Source organism: Saimiri boliviensis, chromosome 12 (assembly GCF_048565385.1).
Source record: "Saimiri boliviensis isolate mSaiBol1 chromosome 12, mSaiBol1.pri, whole genome shotgun sequence".
Taxonomy (NCBI): domain Eukaryota; kingdom Metazoa; phylum Chordata; class Mammalia; order Primates; family Cebidae; genus Saimiri; species Saimiri boliviensis.
Genome location: NC_133460.1, coordinates 24763193 through 24781933, shown reverse-complemented (window position 1 = coordinate 24781933; position 18741 = coordinate 24763193). Strand labels below are relative to the sequence as shown.

At 53.7% G+C, this 18741-nt stretch overlaps 2 protein-coding genes across 5 annotated transcripts in view; one reads left to right on the top strand and one right to left on the bottom strand.

Moving 5' to 3' along the window:
• RASSF4 (Ras association domain family member 4) overlaps positions 1-18741 on the bottom strand; it is a 35289-nt gene that overhangs the window by 2294 nt on the left and 14254 nt on the right. For all 4 annotated transcript variants that reach the window (XM_074382098.1, XM_074382099.1, XM_003930002.4 and 1 more), the window contains 7 exons: positions 10075-10217; positions 8646-8737; positions 7850-8007; positions 3792-3893; positions 3450-3501; positions 1338-1459; positions 411-508 (listed from right to left, as the gene is read on the bottom strand). In XM_074382098.1, the coding sequence (XP_074238199.1) occupies positions 411-508; positions 1338-1459; positions 3450-3501; positions 3792-3893; positions 7850-8007; positions 8646-8737; positions 10075-10217 (767 nt within the window). The remainder of the gene's footprint in view (positions 1-410; positions 509-1337; positions 1460-3449; positions 3502-3791; positions 3894-7849; positions 8008-8645; positions 8738-10074; positions 10218-18741) is intronic.
• Positions 13842-15334, top strand: DEPP1 (DEPP autophagy regulator 1). Its single transcript, XM_010340620.3, has 2 exons — positions 13842-14090; positions 14642-15334. Exon 2 carries the CDS (start codon positions 14667-14669, stop codon positions 15300-15302), a length of 636 nt encoding a protein of 211 aa, XP_010338922.1. The 5' UTR covers positions 13842-14090; positions 14642-14666; the 3' UTR covers positions 15303-15334.

Sequence of the window (18741 nt, the reverse complement as noted above, 5' to 3'; positions counted from 1 at the left end):
GAATTCCCACTAGGATGAAAGGCCCCAACCAGGGCAAGTCTGCCTCAGCAGGCTAGCTCCTCAGAGCCACATCACCAGCACAACTCGGAAGCCTGACCCGGCGCCCACCTGGGCTCCTGCCTGACTCTCCTGCCCGGTGTTCTGTAGCTCATGCCTGCGCTGGTGAGGATGCCGAGACTGGATGGGTGATCGTGGCTGTGTCCCACCATTTTGGCAAGCTATCACCCCAGCATGGTGGCAATACTAAGCACGGGGCCAGAGGGTGATGCTGGGGAGCCAGGGTTAGCAGGCCTCCCTGTGCCAGGGCACCGGTGCCCGTGGAGGAGACCTCCCAGCTGGCACTGGTGCTGTGCCTTGCAGACCTGCCCTGATGCTCAGGACCCATGACTGGCTGTTTAAGTGCTGCTTACTTCATGGTCAGTTTGATTATTTCTCTTTCCTCCTCTTCTTTTAATTTTTCAACAAAACTGTCCAGCACCGGCATTTCAAACTTAATGTATTGAGCGACCTAGAAAATCCAAGAACATTTTAATGTGCTTTAAATTCGAAGCCAGAAGTATGTTTTATTTTCCTCAAGGCTTCCATAGTGGCCCATTCAGCCAACATCTTGTATCCACAGGAGGAGCTGCCGCTTTTCCCACCCCACCCCCACACTGCTGTGTTGTGTTCGGATGCCGGGATTGGGAGCCTATTCTTATCTCAAAGGCAGCTGTTATCCCTGGGAGGAAATGTTAAGCTGAATATTAGGAAGAGCGTTCATTACAGCAGCATTGGCACGCTGGGCGCTCTCTGGGCTGGGGGCTGGGGAGGTGGGAGCACCATTGTTTCTAACAATGGAATACCACTGCCTGAGGGACACGTGGTCTCTAGGCCTCCTACTTGAGGTTCAAGCCGTGTAAGCAGCCTCTATGCAGAGAAGTCTGGAAATGCACTCCCTGTCTGGTCAGAACTCAGGCTGTTGGTAAGACTTGATACGTCCTTGTCTTTCACAGGCTCGAGGTAGGCCATCGTTAAAAAGCCTTTGCCTAGGTCTCTCAAATAATGACAACAAAACACATTCCAATGAAGGAAGAGGCTGTATTTCCCCGAGACAAAAAGCACAGGGCCATGGTTTGATAGGACCCAAGTTTTTCTTTCCCCTAAGCTGCTGGTGCTGGTGGTCACTGATGGGAGAGGGAGGGCTGGTGCCTCCCTGTGCTGGGCCTGGAGCCCTTTGGGAGGGTATGGAGTTCCTGGAGACATCGTCTGGGAGGGCTCTGGTCAGGAGTCCCTGGGAGGGCCCATCACCCAAGAGCCTCACTCGACAGCAGGCCTCCCCAGCCTCAGCCCCCACTCACGTCATGTGGGACTTCCACGCCCAAGTCGGCCTCCATCAGGAACATCCTGGCGATCTTCTCACATGGCCCATGCAGGATCCTGGAAATCAGCGGGTACTCGCAGTCCTTTAATTTTGTCCGCTCTGAAAAGGAAGGTGGTTTACAGAAATGACAGGAGGGTAGGATCGCCTCTCTCTGTTCCAGATTAAGAACCGATAGCAAACACGTGTCGAGGGGCCCAGGGAACCCTGAGAACACAGACCTTGCTCACAGTGCTGCCCTGAGAGATGCCTGCTCACGATGAAGGGAGGCACAACAGGGCCCCCAAATCTGCCACGTTGGCATAAGGATTAAGTGGAACCACTGGCAATGGAGAAGAAGCAGACACAAGAGAAGCTCTCTGCCCTCCCCTATTGGCTGAAAAGCAGGACATAAATTTGTCAAGGTGTCCCCCACCCCCTCCACCGCCACTCTCTAGGGAAGGATAAGGTTAATCACCAGACACAACCCGAGTCCCTCCTCAGCCTGGAAAGGGCACCAGAAGACCCTGCACAGCAAGCCCTGGTCCCTTCCCTCCCCGCAGCTCTCCACAGGATAGGGCGGCCTTCCCGCCCTGCGCCTCACCAGAAACTCAGGCCCTTCTCCTCTGTCTTGTCACTTCTCTAAAAACTTACTGTTCTCACCGATGGGCATTTGGGTTGGTTCCAAATCTTTACTATTGTACACAGTGCTGCAATGAACATTCGTGTGCATGTGTCCTTATAGTGGAACAATTTATAATCCTTTGGATATATACCCAGTAATGGGATTGCTGGGTCAAATGGAATTTCTATTTCTAGGTCCTTAAGGAATCGCCACACTGTCTTCCACAATGGTTGAACTAATTTACGCTCCCACCAACAGTGTAAAAGTGTTCCTATTTCTCCACATCCTCTCCAGCATCTGTTGTCTCCAGATTTTTTAATGATCGCCATTCAAACTGGCGTGAGATGGTATCTCAATGTAGTTTTGATTTGCATTTCGTTAATGACCAGTGATGATGAGCATTTTTTCATGTCTGTTGGCCTCATGTATGTCTTCTTTTGTAAAGTGTAATGCCCATCGATGATAGACCGGACAGGGAAAATGTGGCACATATACACCATGGAATAGTATGCAGCCATCAAAAACGATGAGTTCCTGTCCTTTGTAGGGACATGGATGAACCTGGAAACCATCATTCTCAGCAAACTGACACAAGAGCATAAAATCAAACACCGCATGTTCTCACTCATAGGCGGATGTTGAACAATGAGAACACATGGACACAGGGAGGGAAGCATCACACACTGGGGTCTGTTGGGGGGAAATAGGGAAGGGACAGTGGGGGTGGGGAGTTGGGGAGAGAGAGCATGGGGAGAAATGCCAGATATAGGTGATGGGGAGGAAGGCAGCAAATCGCACTGCTGTGTGTGTACCTATGCAACTATCTTGCATGTTCTTCAAATGTACCCCAAAACCTAAAATGCAATAAAAAAGAAAAAAAAAAAAACCAAAAACTTACTGTTCTTTTGTGAAGATGTTATTTAAGCCCAAATTCTAACCACTCATTCCGCTGATGTTACCATGGGCATGCATGATGCAAGAGTTAACAAATTTGTTTGGTCTCCTTAATCTGTCTTTTGTTAATCTAAATGCAGAGCCCCAGCCAATGAATCTAAATTGGTAGAAAGAAAAGAAGTTTTTCCTCCCCTGTAGTGTCATTGAGCAAAGGTGCAGTTTGAAGAGAAACAAGATCTTAGTGGGTGGGAGAAAGGAAAGCTGAGATGGGGGGCCAGGGCCTGATGCCGTGTGACAGGCACCCCATCCCTCCTAACTCAGCACCGATAAGCTAGGGACCCATCCATTTCACTGGAAGAGGCGGAGAGGGAGGCTTCCTACAGTTTGGTGGGATTCTGAAAGAGATAGCAAGTGTGCCTGGGTGTGGGTAGGGGAGAAATGTTCATGCTGGGAGGCACCGCGTGCCCCAAGGTGAGGAGGGGCAGCTGCTCCCAGCCCCCTAGGTAAGGAGTACCATCTCGCGGTGGGCAGGGGGTCTTGCTGAACAGGCAGAGACCTTTTGCTTTTATGATCAGAAGCGGAGCAGGTACTTACCCCCAGACTCGTGAACGATGTAGAGTGAGAACTCACTGGGACCATCTTCCACCTGCACAGGCAGTCACAGGAAGTCAGATCACGGTGCTCTGAGATGGGAGACAACTGAGAGGGTCCCCTGACAGCAACCACACCCTCAGTGACACACACACACAAGCCGCAAGGAACGTGCCCTCCCTCAAGCCCCTTCTGCTTAAAATCCGGGAGACAAAAGCTCAGCAGATGGAGGCTTGCTAGACTTTCCACCCAAGAGCCACGGGCAGCTTTCCCCAGCACCCCACGCCCGACAGAACCACAAAACCACTGGCATCCCCAGGCAAGGCCACTCCTGACCAGGCTTACCCTGAATTTGTTTAGCAGAAGGGTGAGCACCTGCAGGGTTGTCATGGTGCTGTTGACCCTCACATTGGTCACGGACCCATAGGCTGGAGTAAACACAGAGGTCTGTACCGGGAAGGGAGAGAAGTTCAGGGCAGGCCCAGAGGGGACGAGGGGCTGACATCACGATGATGAACAGACCCAGGCAGCAGGTGATGCTGAGATCTAAGAACACCTCTACCTGTTCATTCACGCGGACGCAGACACAAGCTGTTCCCAGATCTGGGGGACACTCTGGGAAGCTATAGTAGTGCATGCCTTCCAGAGGCCTAAGGAAGATGTCTACACACCCAGAAGGGCCATGGAAGTCATTCACAAGGGTGGAGCAACCAGTCTCTCCTTCATTCCTTCTGTTGATCAAGTCACCAGGTGTCTGTTGATTCTACGGCTGAAAGTTCCCTAATCTGTCCCCTCCTTTTCATTCTCCCAGTGGTGCCTAGTAGAGGCACTGGTCGCACCACATCAGCTTCCCAACTTGTTCCCTTCTGGTCTCAGGGCCTCTAATCTGTTCTCTGCACCGCCTCACACAGGCATAGACTTCCAAGACTCCTGCACCTGCAAGTGTGGTCTAACCCAGCTGCATGTGCGCAGGCTCGGCTCCCTGCCCTACCCTGCTCCACATCATCTGAATCAGAGTCTGTGTTTGTAGAACACCAGGACACGCAATCTGTGCAGCTCAATGTGAGCAGCGCTGTTTGAAGGCAGGGGTCTAAAAGTATCTGACGCCTTCCTGGGGACTGTGCAATCTCATTTGTAGTTCTTCTCATTGTTATGCACGTATGATACCCTGTGCTCCAGTCACAGAGCTTCTTCACAATTTGGTGGTGGGGGGGGCACATTGTATTTTTGCACGTATCTTGCCTTTGCCTATGAGACACCATATGTGAAATCAACCAGGACTCTGCCTGACACATAATAGGTTGGCCCTCAATAAACACTAGCTGTGTATTGAACCTGCTAAGATTTTACATACAATCATTGATTTAATATTCATAACCCTTTGAGGCACCTATAACTAGTCCCCTTTTCTTAGAAAGAATCAGAGGCTTTAAGAGGCTAACCAGCTTGTTCTAAAGAGTCACCTCTTTAGAAAAGACAGAGGCCTGACTCAAAGAATTCCATGGTTTCTGAAAACCTACATGTTATCACCTTGGTACTGTTACCTCTCAGTGAATGTGACTCCTCTGCAGGTGAACCTCTCCTTGCTTTTCAAACTCAAGTTTAGATTCGCGTATTCCTTCTCTGAGGTCCTAGCTCTGTTTTCCCAAGGAGGTAGCTGAGGCTCAGACAGCTCAAGGACCTATTCAGTATTCCCCCGCCGCCCCAATCCCTGCTTTGATAGCTCCACACACACCTAGGAGGCACTGCCAGTTTGGTTCCAGACCATCACAACGAAGTGAATATCTCAATAAAGTGAGTCACACAAATGCTTTGGTTTCCCAGTGCATATAAAAGATATGTTTACGCTATGTGGTAGTTTCTTAAGAGTGAGATAGTATTACAACTAAAAAATGTGCATGCCTTAATTAAAACTACTTTATTGCTAAAAAATCTGACACAGACACAAAATGAGCACACACTGTTGAAAAAATGGCACTGATAGACTTGTTCAACCTAGGATTGCCGCGTACCTCCAATCTGTGGAAAATGTGGGTGCAGTAAAAAAAAATTGCAGATTTTTTACAAATGGAAGTTGCTGCACACCTTCCATTTGTAAAAAATCTTCAAGGCACAGTAACGAGAAGCACAATAAAACAAAGCATGCTGTGCCAGAGTCAGACTCAACTGTGACCTGCTTCCCCCGGCTCAATTCTAGTTGAGGTGCAGAATGACTGAGCTACATAGACAGCCAGGATTAGGATTAGGCTTTCTGTTCCTAAGAAACATAGAAGAGAGAAGTTAGGCTACTTCAAAGAGACAAAAGTCTTGTTAACAAGACTTTGTTTATGTTTCTTCTGTCTGAAGATTTTTCTCAAGACCATACCAACCAACTCCAAGTAGGAACAAGGTTCCCGTGGTTACTTTCTCATCTCTAATCACAAATGGTTTCTCTCTAACAGAATGCATTTGAATCCAACAAGCAGTGGGAACAGCCACAAAGTTTCACCCAGTCTGGAAATAAAACCAACATTTCTGGGAATCAGAACAGTTTTGGATAATGACTGAATGAGGTAATAATGCACTGTTCTAAGAAACAAAACCTGGAACTATCTCAGAAATTCAATGCTAGGAATTATTTATTTTTCAATTATTGCCTCTGACTCAAGGAATCCACGCCCTAATTTCTAAGGACATTAGTTCTGTATGGATATCGAGTGTGGTGAGAAACAGGGCTTTTTGTATAGAGGTTTTCTTTGGGAGTCCCCTACTCACCCAGGAGACGGGGAAACTACTGTCCCAAGTGCTTAAGACACTATTGCGTGTCCTTGAAAGCAGTACTTTTTTCTGGAAGAATGGATTCACATTCCACAGGCAAATCTGTCGCTAGGAGGAAAAGCTGCCCTCACTGGGTGACAGGCTGAGGCCCTGTGTCATCTGGCTAGGCAGCTCTTCTAGGTAGTGTGGTTCAGACAGAAATGAGAGGCTGTGATGAGAACCCTCACTGTTCATTTCAAAGGCTGCATGGTGCTAGGGATGTGATGTTCCTATGACATTGGCAATGACTACAATAAGCTTGAATGTGCTACACACATCTCTTAGTGATGAGTGAGATCCTTCGAGAACTAGCGAATGTACTAAACAAAGCTAAGCCCCACCATTCAGTACTTTGAATCATGGAGCAAAAGATCCCCCCCCTCCTTTTTTTGGTAAGGAACATAGAACTGGAAAACACCCGTGCACACATTTTGGAAATTTTTGAATAATTCTTAAACTAGCACATCAATATTTATTCGAATGCTAACAATGGATACTTTACACATCACACACTAAACCTCTTTTGGAACAAGATTTTAAGAATACCCAAGTCATGTTACGGGTCCTTTGGCTAATCTACACCCTTGTTAATCTCTGCCTAACTTCAACCCTGGGTCCCCTTAACTCTTTCAGGAAACTTTACTTTGGAATAGTCCTGGATTTTTCTGGACTTAGCAAAGGCTACCCTATTATCATTCATTCACCTACTGAAAGCCTAGCAGATGTGGAATGGATGTCCTGAGATTAAAGCAGGGTCCCTTCAGCTTGCCCAGCTGAATTCCACTTTATCCCAACGTCCGGGGCACCCCAAGTGTGGCTTGAATGGCCCCTGGATGGCCTAACCTGGGACACTTGCTCCGTCAGCTCTGACCCTGAGAGCCTCCTCCTGGGCCCCCTCCCTGCCAATGAGTCATCCTCTATCAAGAAGGGCAGCTGCTTCAACTGGAAATCTCGGCTTGCATTTCCCAGTGCTGCGGGCAGGTTATGGCCTGTCACAGCACACTCCAGCCGGGGCCTTGCCCAGACAGCCAACCATTCTATTTATAGTAACAATCAACTTCTCCTGTTACAGTTCATTTAGTTTATAGAATGATGTAATTTGGAGAAGGAGAGCTTTTCCTGAGGTCAGTGCAATGCATCCTTGGACAAAAGGCTGCTTGCTGGGAATCTGGTATCGTCCAGGTTCTCTGCGGCACAGACACGTGCCCCTAGGCACACCCCTGCTTAATTACTCAGTGAGAGTGATGGCTGGATACATTGTTCCCAGGGATCAACCAACCCCTCGGGGGAAGCCTCCTAAAAAGCTTCCTCCTTAAAGATACTGTCTGCCTGGGGCACTCCCAGCTTACTTGCCAGAAGAAATCCGTGTGACTTGTGAGGATGGACTGACAGTGAGCGTGTGTTGGAAAATGCATAGGTCATGAATGGGGCTGTTATGTGGATGCAACCTGGCAGGAGGTTTCTCCTCCTGAGGACACGGGGATGCCAGCCGCTCCCGCGCAGGTCATGGTGAGGATGCGCTTCTGTGACTGTCATGAGGCTTGCTGTGCCTGTGCTCAGGGCTTGTTCCCCATGTGCCCAGGGGAGGGGCCCGGTTGGGGCGTCACCTTGTGGTTGTAGAAGTGGCCGTTGATGGAGAAGCGGTGTCGCCGGATGCGCTGGGCCTCTCCAGGGGCGCGGCACTTGGGCCTCCTCTGGCTCATGCAGCTGGCGTCACTCTTGGTCCGCATCAGCTGGGGGGCCTCCTCATCCTCCTCCAGGGGCCCTGCATGAGAAATGGGCGAGAGGGTGGCAGGGTGGGTGATGCTGACAGTGCAGCTGCCTGCTGTTGGGAGGTCTGGCTCCCATGTGCATTGGGACAGACAGGGTCGTGAGGGCCATCCCTGGACTGGAGGCTGGATATTCCCAGCTTGCAGACAGGAAGGTGAGACCGAGACAGGGTAACCTGGGTTAACGTCACATGGCCATACGCCGCTTGGTCTCTGTCTTGGGCACCCACGGAGGGCTTCGGTGGCCCCAGCCCTGTCCTCTGAGCCCCTGCTCTGAAACAGCTCCTTCACTGAGTGCTGAGGGAAGGGCACAGAGGACGGCCGAGCAGGTCCCGGAGGGAGGCGGGGCCGGGAGGGTGCAGTGTCCTCAGGGTGCTCCCCTTTCCCAGAGTGTGCCCAGGGCAAGGGACTCAGGCCACCCTCATGCTGTTACCTCCCAAGCCTCTGCTCCTTTTTACATAAAGAGGAGTGAGAATGAGGGCAGAGCACCTCACAGATGGGCACCTGGCTAGGGGTCCAGCCGGTAAAGCCATTCTTTGCTGGAGCACAAAGCTGTCCTTTGGAGAATGCGGCTGTGAGTCAAGCTCCTACCCTGCATGAGAAGAGGTCCGGGCAGCTCACAGACTCCACCTACCCGAGCTGTCTCTGGAACTCTCAGCCTTGTGCACAGGCTGAGTGCTTGGTTCCTGGGCTGTGACGTTGCTGTCCTGGGGTGATGGCTCCTTTCTGAAAAGAGACAACTGAGGTGTTGAGATGGCTGCTGACAGAGAAAGGGAGCTCAGGCCAAGGAGAAGAGACCAGCAGCCCCCGGGGCAGGACACAGGCGGGAAGCAAGGCAGGCTGAGGTGAGACCTGGATTTCAAACTGAGAGAGTCAGTCCGAAACTGTAAAAGAAAAGTAGAGGTCTCCCCTACTACCTGCTGGATGGAGCATGAGCCTGGCCCTGCAGACCTGTGGGCCTGTGCTAGGCTGCGTTGCACAGACACGCAGATGCATGAACGTAGCCAGGGCCTGCACTCTCCTGGGCACCAGGCAGAGTGAGGCCAGCAGCTTTGTGCCGAACAGGCTCGCTGGGCTTCCCGTAGGCCTGGTAGGGTGTCAGACAGGGGCCACCTAGAAGGGTCTAAACTCCAGGCCTCCTGGCAAGATGAACCCAAGGCCTGAGCAGCCAGTGCTGGGCCGAGAAAGAGTGGGTGTGTGATGAGAGAGAGTCCTGCAGCCCAGAGGACCTAGGGAGAAGACGACAGACGGGGTCCTGGAGAACACGCAGGTAGAGCCTCAGCTGTTGCCTGTGACTGCTTGTACCTCGAGGAGGGGGACACGTGAGTCACACTTGCAGCCTTCCTAAGGAGTCTGACTTTATGCTCTAATTCTGAGTGGTTCAGAGTTCGCTGAGTGACCCGGAATACCTGGGGACGTGCCGGGGCTGTCAGGGTGGTGAGTGCTGTCAGAGCATGGGTTTTAGGTGAAATCTGAAGGGGGCAAATCTCTGAGTGTGTGCCCTCTACAGGAGTTACTACTGCGGAAGCAGGCAGGGCCCAGCCACTAACTGAGTCTTTTGGGAATGGGCTGAGAAGGAGATAAATGTGCATTGAACAGTAAGGCAGGCAGGATACCATTTCCTCCTGACAGAAACATTCCTCTGACATTAAATAAATCTAATGTGAAATTCTTAAACATTTATTTAAAAATTTTGAACACTAAAATGAAAACAGAGTAGTGAGAGGCTAAATTTGTGTGAATTTTTAAGACAGAACAAGAGATGCTAAGACAGGTTTGGCTTGCACAGGTGTTGGAAGCCCCCCACTGGCTGCAGCCGTCCATTCTTGCCAGCAAAGTGGCTCCAGGAAACGTTCTCCTGGAGGGAGGGAGAGGCCACCCTGGGCAAGGACTGAGGCAGTCACGGGACATGGAGATGAGGCTGGGTTACCCTCCTGTGCCAGAGTCCCATACGGGAACAGGGTTCCCACCCAGAGGCTCAGGATATCCTCAACCTGCATCCAAAACAGGGAGCTAGGGCTGAGCAGGTGTCACAGAAGCCACCAGGTTAGCTGGGCACTCACGGGGGGCAGCTGGGCCGTCCGAGCATCCACGAGGAGGAAGGGAGGTGCACCTGCTCCCGGTCATCCTGCATCTGCAGCCGGATGGGCCGTCTCAGCCCCCAGGCGATGTTGAGGAGCCCCTCGATGATCAGAGTCCCTTCTTCCTGCGGGGATCCACACATCAGCCATTCCCGCAGAGCAGCTGTCCACCTTCCCTGTGCCCCCTCGGGGTGCAATGCTCTGGACATTCAGGCCCCGCACATCCCTCCTCCTGAGTGGCTGGCCCCGTCCCCTCGGGAAGGACCACCAGCTATTACGTGCCCTGAGGCGCATGGCCAGGCCCTGTGGGAGGAAGCCTGAGGCTTGCTGAGCTCATGCTTGACCAGGGGCACGGCCGGAGATGCAGCGGCTGAGTCAGGTGTCCCACAGGAACCCAGCTGCTGGCCAGCAGGCACGTCCACACCGCGGCAAGGACGTGGTTCCAGGGATGCACAGCCGGTCTGCTTGTGCCAAGCAAGGGACCTCTCTGCTCACACTGCACCTGGGAGGGGGTCCAGTACCACCAGTTCCTGTGGCCACCAGGCCCTGTGAGGTCCCAGCCCACCAGAGCAGAAGTGGGTGCTCTCTGTCCTAGCTGTGTCTCAGCCTCATCCTTCTCCCGGTGCCCCCTGACAGCAGCAGCGTCCACTCGCCAGGGCTGACAGCAGGTCTTGCTTTTCTTACCACTGCTAGGACATCACTAGCCCTACATCCCACACCAGAATTTCTACAACAGCCTTCATCCCATGTCTCCAACCTGCCTCAGTTTTCCTAGGTGTGCAGGTGATATGGCTCCTCTCCTGCTGCCAACCTGGCGTCCTAATCAACAGAGTCCTCTGTAGGCACCTTGCCGGTGCTGGTTGGCACCCATCGGGCCCTTGATTCAGTGCCTCTGACCTACTCCAGGCCTCAGTCTCTGTGAGACCACCATAGTGTTCTGTGCCAATCCCAGTCACTCCATGCGTGAGCCTGGCCAGCTGGGTCATTTACCAGAACACTTGCTGGCAACCTCAGCTGCCCTCTCTCCAGAGCCGCAGTCTCGAAACTGCGCACACCTAATCTGCTCTGACTCCAGTCTTTCCACAATTAACTCTGAATGTCATTCTCCCATTTCCATCTCAACTAACATTTAATTTTATTATTTATTTGTGTTTCATTGTGGTAAGGACATTTAACATAAGAACTACCCTCTAAACAAGCTGTGAAATGCACAATACTGTATTGTTCACTGCAGGCGCTATCCAGGACTTACTCATCTTGCATAACCGAAACATATCAGCTGCATAGCACCTCCCCATTTCCTCCCCCCCCCCCCAGTCCCTGCAACCATCATTTTCACTCTCTGCCTTGATAAGCCTATTTTAAATTCCTTATATAAATGGAATCATCCAGTATTTCTGACCCATATTTTAGATTCACAAATCCCATTTCGCTCTCCTAGTTGGCACCAAAAGCCCTGTGAGAACAGGGACACCAAGGACACGTCTTCATATCCCTGGCAGCACTCAGGAAGACCCTGCTCAGTGTGAATTTCATGGCAAGTTAGCAATGGGGTTTCTAGGTTCAAACATCCTGCCACAGAGAAAACAGTGTACGTCAAGGTTATCAAAAATACACATGGCTTCCAGATATGACCTTGCACTATCTGCTAAAAAGGAAAACAAGCAGAAACCAGAGTTGTTTTTGATACTCACTGGCGCTCTACAAGCACAGATGTGTCACTGAGCTCCCTATGAAGGTGAGGCCAGCATGGAGTTCAAAGGTCCATGAGGGTTCTGTTCTTGCCTCTTGGCCTCAGGTGCCTCTCAGTGGAGGGAGCCTGTGGGGATGATGGCTGACTCATGGAGACCCACTGCCCTCCAGCCCCACCCTGGACCCCAGGCAGAGGGAGCTGGAGCAGACACAGCCCCGGCCATGAGGGGCTCAGGCTTGGATGCGGAAGGGGATGCAAGGGAGATTCCTGGAGGAGGTGCTTGTTCACTGCACCCTGGAAGACAGGTGAAGGGGGACACAGAGGAAAGCTGAGCAGGTGGCACTGACTTGGGGATCTGCCTGGACAAAGTCAGGGGCGTGGCTGTACTGGGGACAGGCTGGTTTGCCAATGACTCAGGCCAGATATCCCTGCACAGGTGGTATGTGTGCCCCCAACATACCCGCCCACCACTGTTTACCCTCCCCCAGCTTGGCTGAATCTGAACGGAGGGAAAGCCCTATCCGCCAGCAGCGAACTCTTCCATCTCCCTCCTCCTTTCAGTCTCTTGACTAATCTGCTCATTGCTAATAAATTCAAAGAGCCAGAGAAACAGACAAAGGGTCTACTAAAGTTGCAAGAGCTTGGGCAAGGTGAGAAGTGCACGTGCAGCTGAAATCCTGGTCACTGTCTCAGGCACTCTCTGCCTCCATGCCTTTCCCCACGTGGGGTTTCACCTCGAATCCAGGAACTTGGGACTCCGGTTCCTCTTGCTCGCCTGGGGAGTCTGGGATCTGCCCAGTACTCAGAGCTCAGGCTTGGGCTACCTCTGGGTGACTCCCCCGCCCACAGCACAAGGCAGGCGTGTTCCAGGTGGGGCTGTGGCTGGGACTGGGGCAGAAGATCTACGGCCTGTCTGGGGAGTGCGGGATCTTCCTAGCAGCTGCCCCCCTCGTCCTTGGCAGCCTCCTTTCCTGGCATGGTCACTCCTGGACAGAGGCAGTGGCTTTCTAATGCTGTCCAGGTGCTCTTTGGCAGCTTCCCCCACCCCAACCTGCCCCAGCCCAGGCCCAGCAGCTGAAGCGATCCTTTGAAGCAGAAGCCAGACGGCCCTGCCCTTGTTCCAACCCTGCAGTGTCTTTCCCTCCCTCTTGGAGGGAAACTCAGCATCCACGCCAAGGCCCACGGACCCCTCCTACATGCACCAGTCTGCGGGCCCCTTGCTGTGCCCTGAGCACATACATCTGGCGTACTCTCACCACAGGGGCTTTGCATGTGCTGCCTCGCCACCCAGAATGTGCATTTTCTCATTTTTTTCAGGTCTCTGCTCCATATCTGCTCTTACGGGAGACACCCCTGACCACTGTACCTGCGGTGGCAGCCCACCAGTGCGCCCCACCATGATACTCTACTTTTCCTTCAGGCAGCTCTTGGTGCCTGAATCACGGCACCCATTCATCTCTGGCTTGATCTTGAGCTCCAGGGGCCCATGCCTTGGTCAGCTGCTACGTTTGCCGTGCTTAGAGCAGTCAGTGCACACAGCAGCACTGCACGCCTGGTGAACAAGTAAACCAGTCCTCAGAAGCACCCCATCTGGGGTGCAGCAAGACCAGGGTCTAACCTCGAAGACCGCCCTTGGTCCCATGGGCGGGGGGTATGTCTCTCCTGGGAGCAGGCCTAGGGACTTCGCCTCAGCTGCCTCCAGGATGTGGCCCTGTGCTGCTGATTTTTTATCAAAGTTGTCAAGAACCTGGCCCAGCCTCACAGGTGCAGGCCCAGGGCTCGGCAAGGACCAGCAAAAGGCCTGGAGTCAGGATGGGCAGGTGTAATAGAGTGGGGAACAAGCTTTGGGACAGAAGGGACTCCTCCCTCTCCCAGTGCCCCGAGGTGACCAGCAGCGGACCCACCCCTTTCCTGCCTTGCAGCATAAACATTCCCCAGCCTCCCACAGGCCGAAAGACACCTCCAGGCTGGCAGCTGGGCCAAGCCCCGCCCACCGAGCTGTTTTCCTAAGAGAGCCTTCCTGAGCAGGCTATTTTTGGCCCTCGTGACAGTGATTGATAGCCTGTGGGAAGGTATAAAAGCAGCTGCCTGCTGCGGTCCCTCAGAGAGCTCAGCGGAGAGCCTGCCGCGGTGAGCTGTGGGACCCGGTAGGACTCAGTGTATCGTCCTCCTCCCGGCCACCCCACGCTGGACCCCCTGCCGGACCCTCCTCCCTTCGGCCCCCAAGCTCCCCAGGGGCTTCCTGTGGACTGCACTGTCCCTGCTCATCCTTTCTCCTGCCACCCTCAAACCTCCTCGGCTCCAGGTAAGAGGAAGCAGCTGCCCTTGGGTTCGAGACAACACACAAGGGCTTTATCTTTGACGGCAGTTCCCAGCCTGAACTTGCACAACCTCCCTATGGCTTAGAGACCAGGGCTGCGTGTAGAGGGCTTTGCATTTAAAGGGATTCAGACGCTATTTCTTCATGCGTTTCCCACAACATCCCTGCCAGGGGTATTTACAACCCTGTTTTATGGATGGGTAAGTGGAGGCCTGGAGAGGTGGCCTTGCCAAAGGTCAGTGCGTGGCCGATCCTGGGTTTAAACCCAGCTTTCCTGTGACCAGTGTTAATGTTAAGTTGGGTTGTCTTACTTGGGCACATTGTGAAATGGTCATGATAAAATCATAAGCCTGTGGGCTTTTAACCTAAACAGGAAGAAGCAGCCCAGGAGTCTGCACTCTGGTCTGGGCTCTGTGGACTTCGAACTGCTCTCAGGGCACAGGATTCCTCCGGGAAGCCCCAGAGGAGTGTGGGGACCCTGAGGGGCTGTGGGATGCATGGCAGGCCCTTGCAACCTGGCCTCTGTTTCCCAACAGGTTGCTGCCTCCTCTCACCAGAGTGATGAGGTCCCGGCTTCTGCTCTCCGTGGCCCATCTACCCACAATTCGGGAGACCACAGAGGAGATGCTGCTTGGGGGGCCTGGGCAGGAGCCTCCGCCCTCCCCTGGCCTGGATGACTACGTGAGGTCCATATCTCGACTGGCACAGCCCACCTCTGTGCTGGACAAGGCCACAGCCCAAGGCCACTCCAGGCCACCCCACAGGCCAGCCCAGGCCTGCCGGAAGGGCCACCCCACTGTGTCCCTGCGGGACATCACTGCACGTTTCAGTGGCCAGCAGCCCGCACTGCCCACGGCCGATGCTGTGGACCCCCTGGACTGGCTTTTTGGGGAGTTCCAGGAAAAGCAGCCAAGCCGGAGGGACCTGCCACGGACTGGCCCCTCTGCTGGCCTCTGCGGTCCGCACAGACATGTGGACAGTGGCAAGGCCAAAGGGGCCCCCAGACGAAGGCTCTGTGAAGCCAGGATGCCTGGGCACTCCCTGGCAAGACCGCCACAGGATGGGCAGCAGAGCTCTGACCTGAGAAGCCGGACTTCTGGGCAGCCTGGCCAGGACACAGCCTCCCCCCGCAGTCCCCGCCCGGGCAGTGTCCTCAGAACTCTCTACCTGCACCTCCCAGTTATCCATGAACTCTGACCCCTCCCCAATAAACACTTCTGTAAAGAGCATGCCACCGGGTCTGGGTCTCCTCCTGTCTCCTCCATGGTGGTCACTGTCCCTGGGAGGTGTCTGGAAGGGAAATGCTTTTCTGCAGGAGCCCCTGCATGGGCAGTTCACAGTGAGACCTACCCCCTCTGAAAATGTTAATAGCCTGGCTCACTCGAGGAGATGTTATCAATCCCATTTGCTCTGATCCTTGCTGGCTGATCACCTTGAGCACATTACTTAACATCTGTGTTCCTCAGTTTCTCATGGGTAATACGGGGATAATTACTGGCACCTGCCTCCCAGGCCATTCTGATGAGTGAACACGTGATGAGCCCATTTGCTGAGTAGCTGTTGTCATCACTGGTGGGGAAACTGGTGGTAGGAGTGTGAGGGTAGTGGGGTGCCAGCCCCCTAGGTGTTTCAGAGCAAGGCCTTGGGCACTCCCAAGTCTGCCTTTCGGCCTCCACTCAAAGCCCATGTTCTGTGAGGTCCAAGAGAACACATGGAGTCTTAGCAAATGCACTGCTGTGTGTTTGGGGGGCTGTCACCTGGCACCACTGGGGCACTGCTGGCTACAACTCCTACATCCTGTGGTGGCACTGGGAGAGTTCCCCATGATGATGGCCAAGACAGAATCTGTACCACTCAGCCCACCATCCCCATCTCACACCACCACCACCCAGGGGCCTCATGGCTTGGTCAGGATCCCAGCTGTGGGTAGGAAGCAGGGCACCTTCCAGCTGACCTTTACCGGGTAAGTGCTGATGTCCTAAGGTCCGGGGCATCTGGAGTCTGGAGGACCCCAGTTCTTGGAGGCATCTGGCAGCAAGCAGGTGAAGGCAGGGGATGGGAGGAGGGAAATTTCCTTCCTTATTGAGGCAGGTGAAGCCTCAGGGAATAGGAATCAGGCTGGCTGTGGTCAGAGGTGAAGGGACAGAGAGAGTAGAGGAGAAAGGTTGAATTGGGGGCCACAGCCAAGCTCAGCTCACCCGGGTGTGTCTCTGCCACCTTGCTCTGTGAGCTGTCAGTCTATGTCTTTCTCTTTTTTGTGGCTATTTTTAATTGCTTTGGACTTGTTAAATGTTTATCTGTCTCCTGTTATGTGTGTTTTCTGGGGAGACAGAATGTTAACCGTATTAAAAGGAAAAAGTTTCAGGCAAGCAATTAATTACCCAGTATCCTTATCTATAAAACGGGGACATCAACAAGTGTCCTTCACACCCTTCCAGGGTTGGGAACCTGCGCATATGAACCTGGGGCTGCCACTATGAGCACCATAGACAAACGTTTGTATCTGCCACAGCCCACTGTGTGTCTGTGATGGTCTCAAACCTGCAGGTCCCTGACCTTGGGCAAATGTATAGAGCGGCCTTCAGCCAACCATCACCCTCAGGAAAGATCATCTACCAAGGTGGGGTCGGGGGGCGGGGGTGTCCAGGCTTGCTGGGCCCAGCCTCACTACAGCCCCTTCTGCAAAGTGTCATGAAACTGGGTCAGAGGGAGAGTCCAGCAATGAGGATGACGTCAGTGGACTCCACCAGGCTCAGAAGCCACCCCACTGCATCTGGAGAGGTCTGGCAGTGTGAGGAGACCCAGGAAGGCGCTCCCTCCCAGCCGAACACATGTTTGGGGTGGGGTCTTCTGGCAGTGTCCCAAGCTCCCGCGGAGAGACCCAGGGAAATTCCTTTCCCTTCCCTTCCCTTCAAGCTAAGCCTCCTGGTGGGGACCTTGTAGAGCAGTCCTATTCTCCTCCCTACGAGCTACGGGAGAGGGGGCGTAGAGAGGGGAGTGAAGAGCAGAGTGGAAGTGGGGGTAGGAGTGGAGAGGGGAGGGGGAGTGGGAGGTGGAGAGGGGAGTGGGGGTGGGGTGGGGGTAGGAGGTGGAGAGGGGAGTGGGGGTGGGGTGAGGGCGGGGTGGAGAGGGGATTGAGTGGGACACAAGGCCCTGCCCAGAGCCAGCAGGCTGGGAAGCGCTTTGCAACTCCCAGAAAACATGTTCGTGGTGCTGGCCAGTCACTCCGGGGGCCAGTGGCCTTCGGAGAGGGGACTGGCAACTCTCCCAAGGTGGGCTGCTGGTTTTCCGCACCCCTGCGAGAGACACAAGAGTCCCCGGACCCGGAGAAGAAGCCCTTTTCGTTTCCCGCATTGCTGAGGGGTCCCGGGGCAGAGGAGCGGGGCTGGCTGTGGGGCGCGGCCGCGGTCAGCAGGGGGCGCCCCCAAGCCTCAGCGCCGCCCAGGCGGGCGGGGCCGGCACGCAGTCCACGAGGGGGCTCGGGCTTCCCGGAGCGCACTAGCTAGTGGAGAGACAGGGGTTTACGCCATGTAAGGACATTTCCCGGCGGTCCGCTTTTCTTTTGAGATACCTGCCAGTCTGGTAAAAGCCCTTTGCCATCTTTAAAAGGCACAGACTGCTCCCTATTGCTCAGGCATTTTGTTGTAATACAAGCAAAATTATTCCAAAGGCAAAGTTCGCGATAAAGGAAGTCGGCGCCTCAGCCTCCAGAGAGAGCGTCCCTCCTCCAGCCCCTCGGAAGCGGGGAGAAGGCTCACAGGGAGGTGCTGGCCCCAAGGCGTGGCCCTGCCCACCTTCTGCGACTTGGGATGACAGTGGAGGAAAAGGTGCCCCAAACCCTACTGCTCAGGCTGCAGGTGCTGCGGGGGGTGAGGGGGGCGTGACAACACGGGGCGGGGGTGGAATCTTCCAGAAGGCTCTGGGAGCGCACCCCGGTGGTAAGCCCCTCGCCAGCCTGAAAGACCCTTAGCTTGGAGCTTAAGGCAGCAAACAGCTCCCTGTATCCCTGGGACCTGTTCACTGACACTGGGTGGAGATCTCCAAAGCTTAATGCTGGAAATGGTATTGCTGATTTGTAAGTGGCTGTGATCTTGGGGCCGTGGGCAGTACCTTTCACTTACTGCGGTGTGACCTTGGACTAGAGACTTACACTCCGGGAGCCTCAATTTATTTGCCTGGAAAATGGTCATTCTTATATCACCTTGTATTAAACAAAGGAGAGGTGAAGTGCCTGGTGCCTTGGAGGCTCCCTGGGGAAGTGCCCCAGTGAGACCTGGAGGGGCTCACTGTTGTGCCTATCAGCGTCACAGCCTGCAGCCTTGTCTTATGTGGTGATAGTGACCCAGCAAAAACACACACTTCTTCAGGCCGGTACCCCCGGGGCTGTTAAGGCTGCAGAAGTTTCCTGAAAGGTACTTTCTGGCTCCATGGAGATCAGGTCAAACCCTCACACTTTTTTCAGTTAGGGACAGGAAAATTCCCCGGTGCGTTAACTTTCTATCATTAGGGGCTGTCCAGAACACCTCTTCCCGGCCTTGGAGTCCCTACTTCTCTAAGCGGCTGTCTCCCCCACACAAACGCACAAACCACAAACGCACAGCAGAGGCTCTTGGGGTTTCCCACTCCCCACAGCTGT

Excerpts from the sequence above, each read along its gene's own strand:
- DEPP1 (XM_010340620.3), top strand. The coding sequence starts at position 14,667 with ATGAGGTCCCGGCTTCTGCTCTCCGTGGCCCATCTACCCACAATTCGG.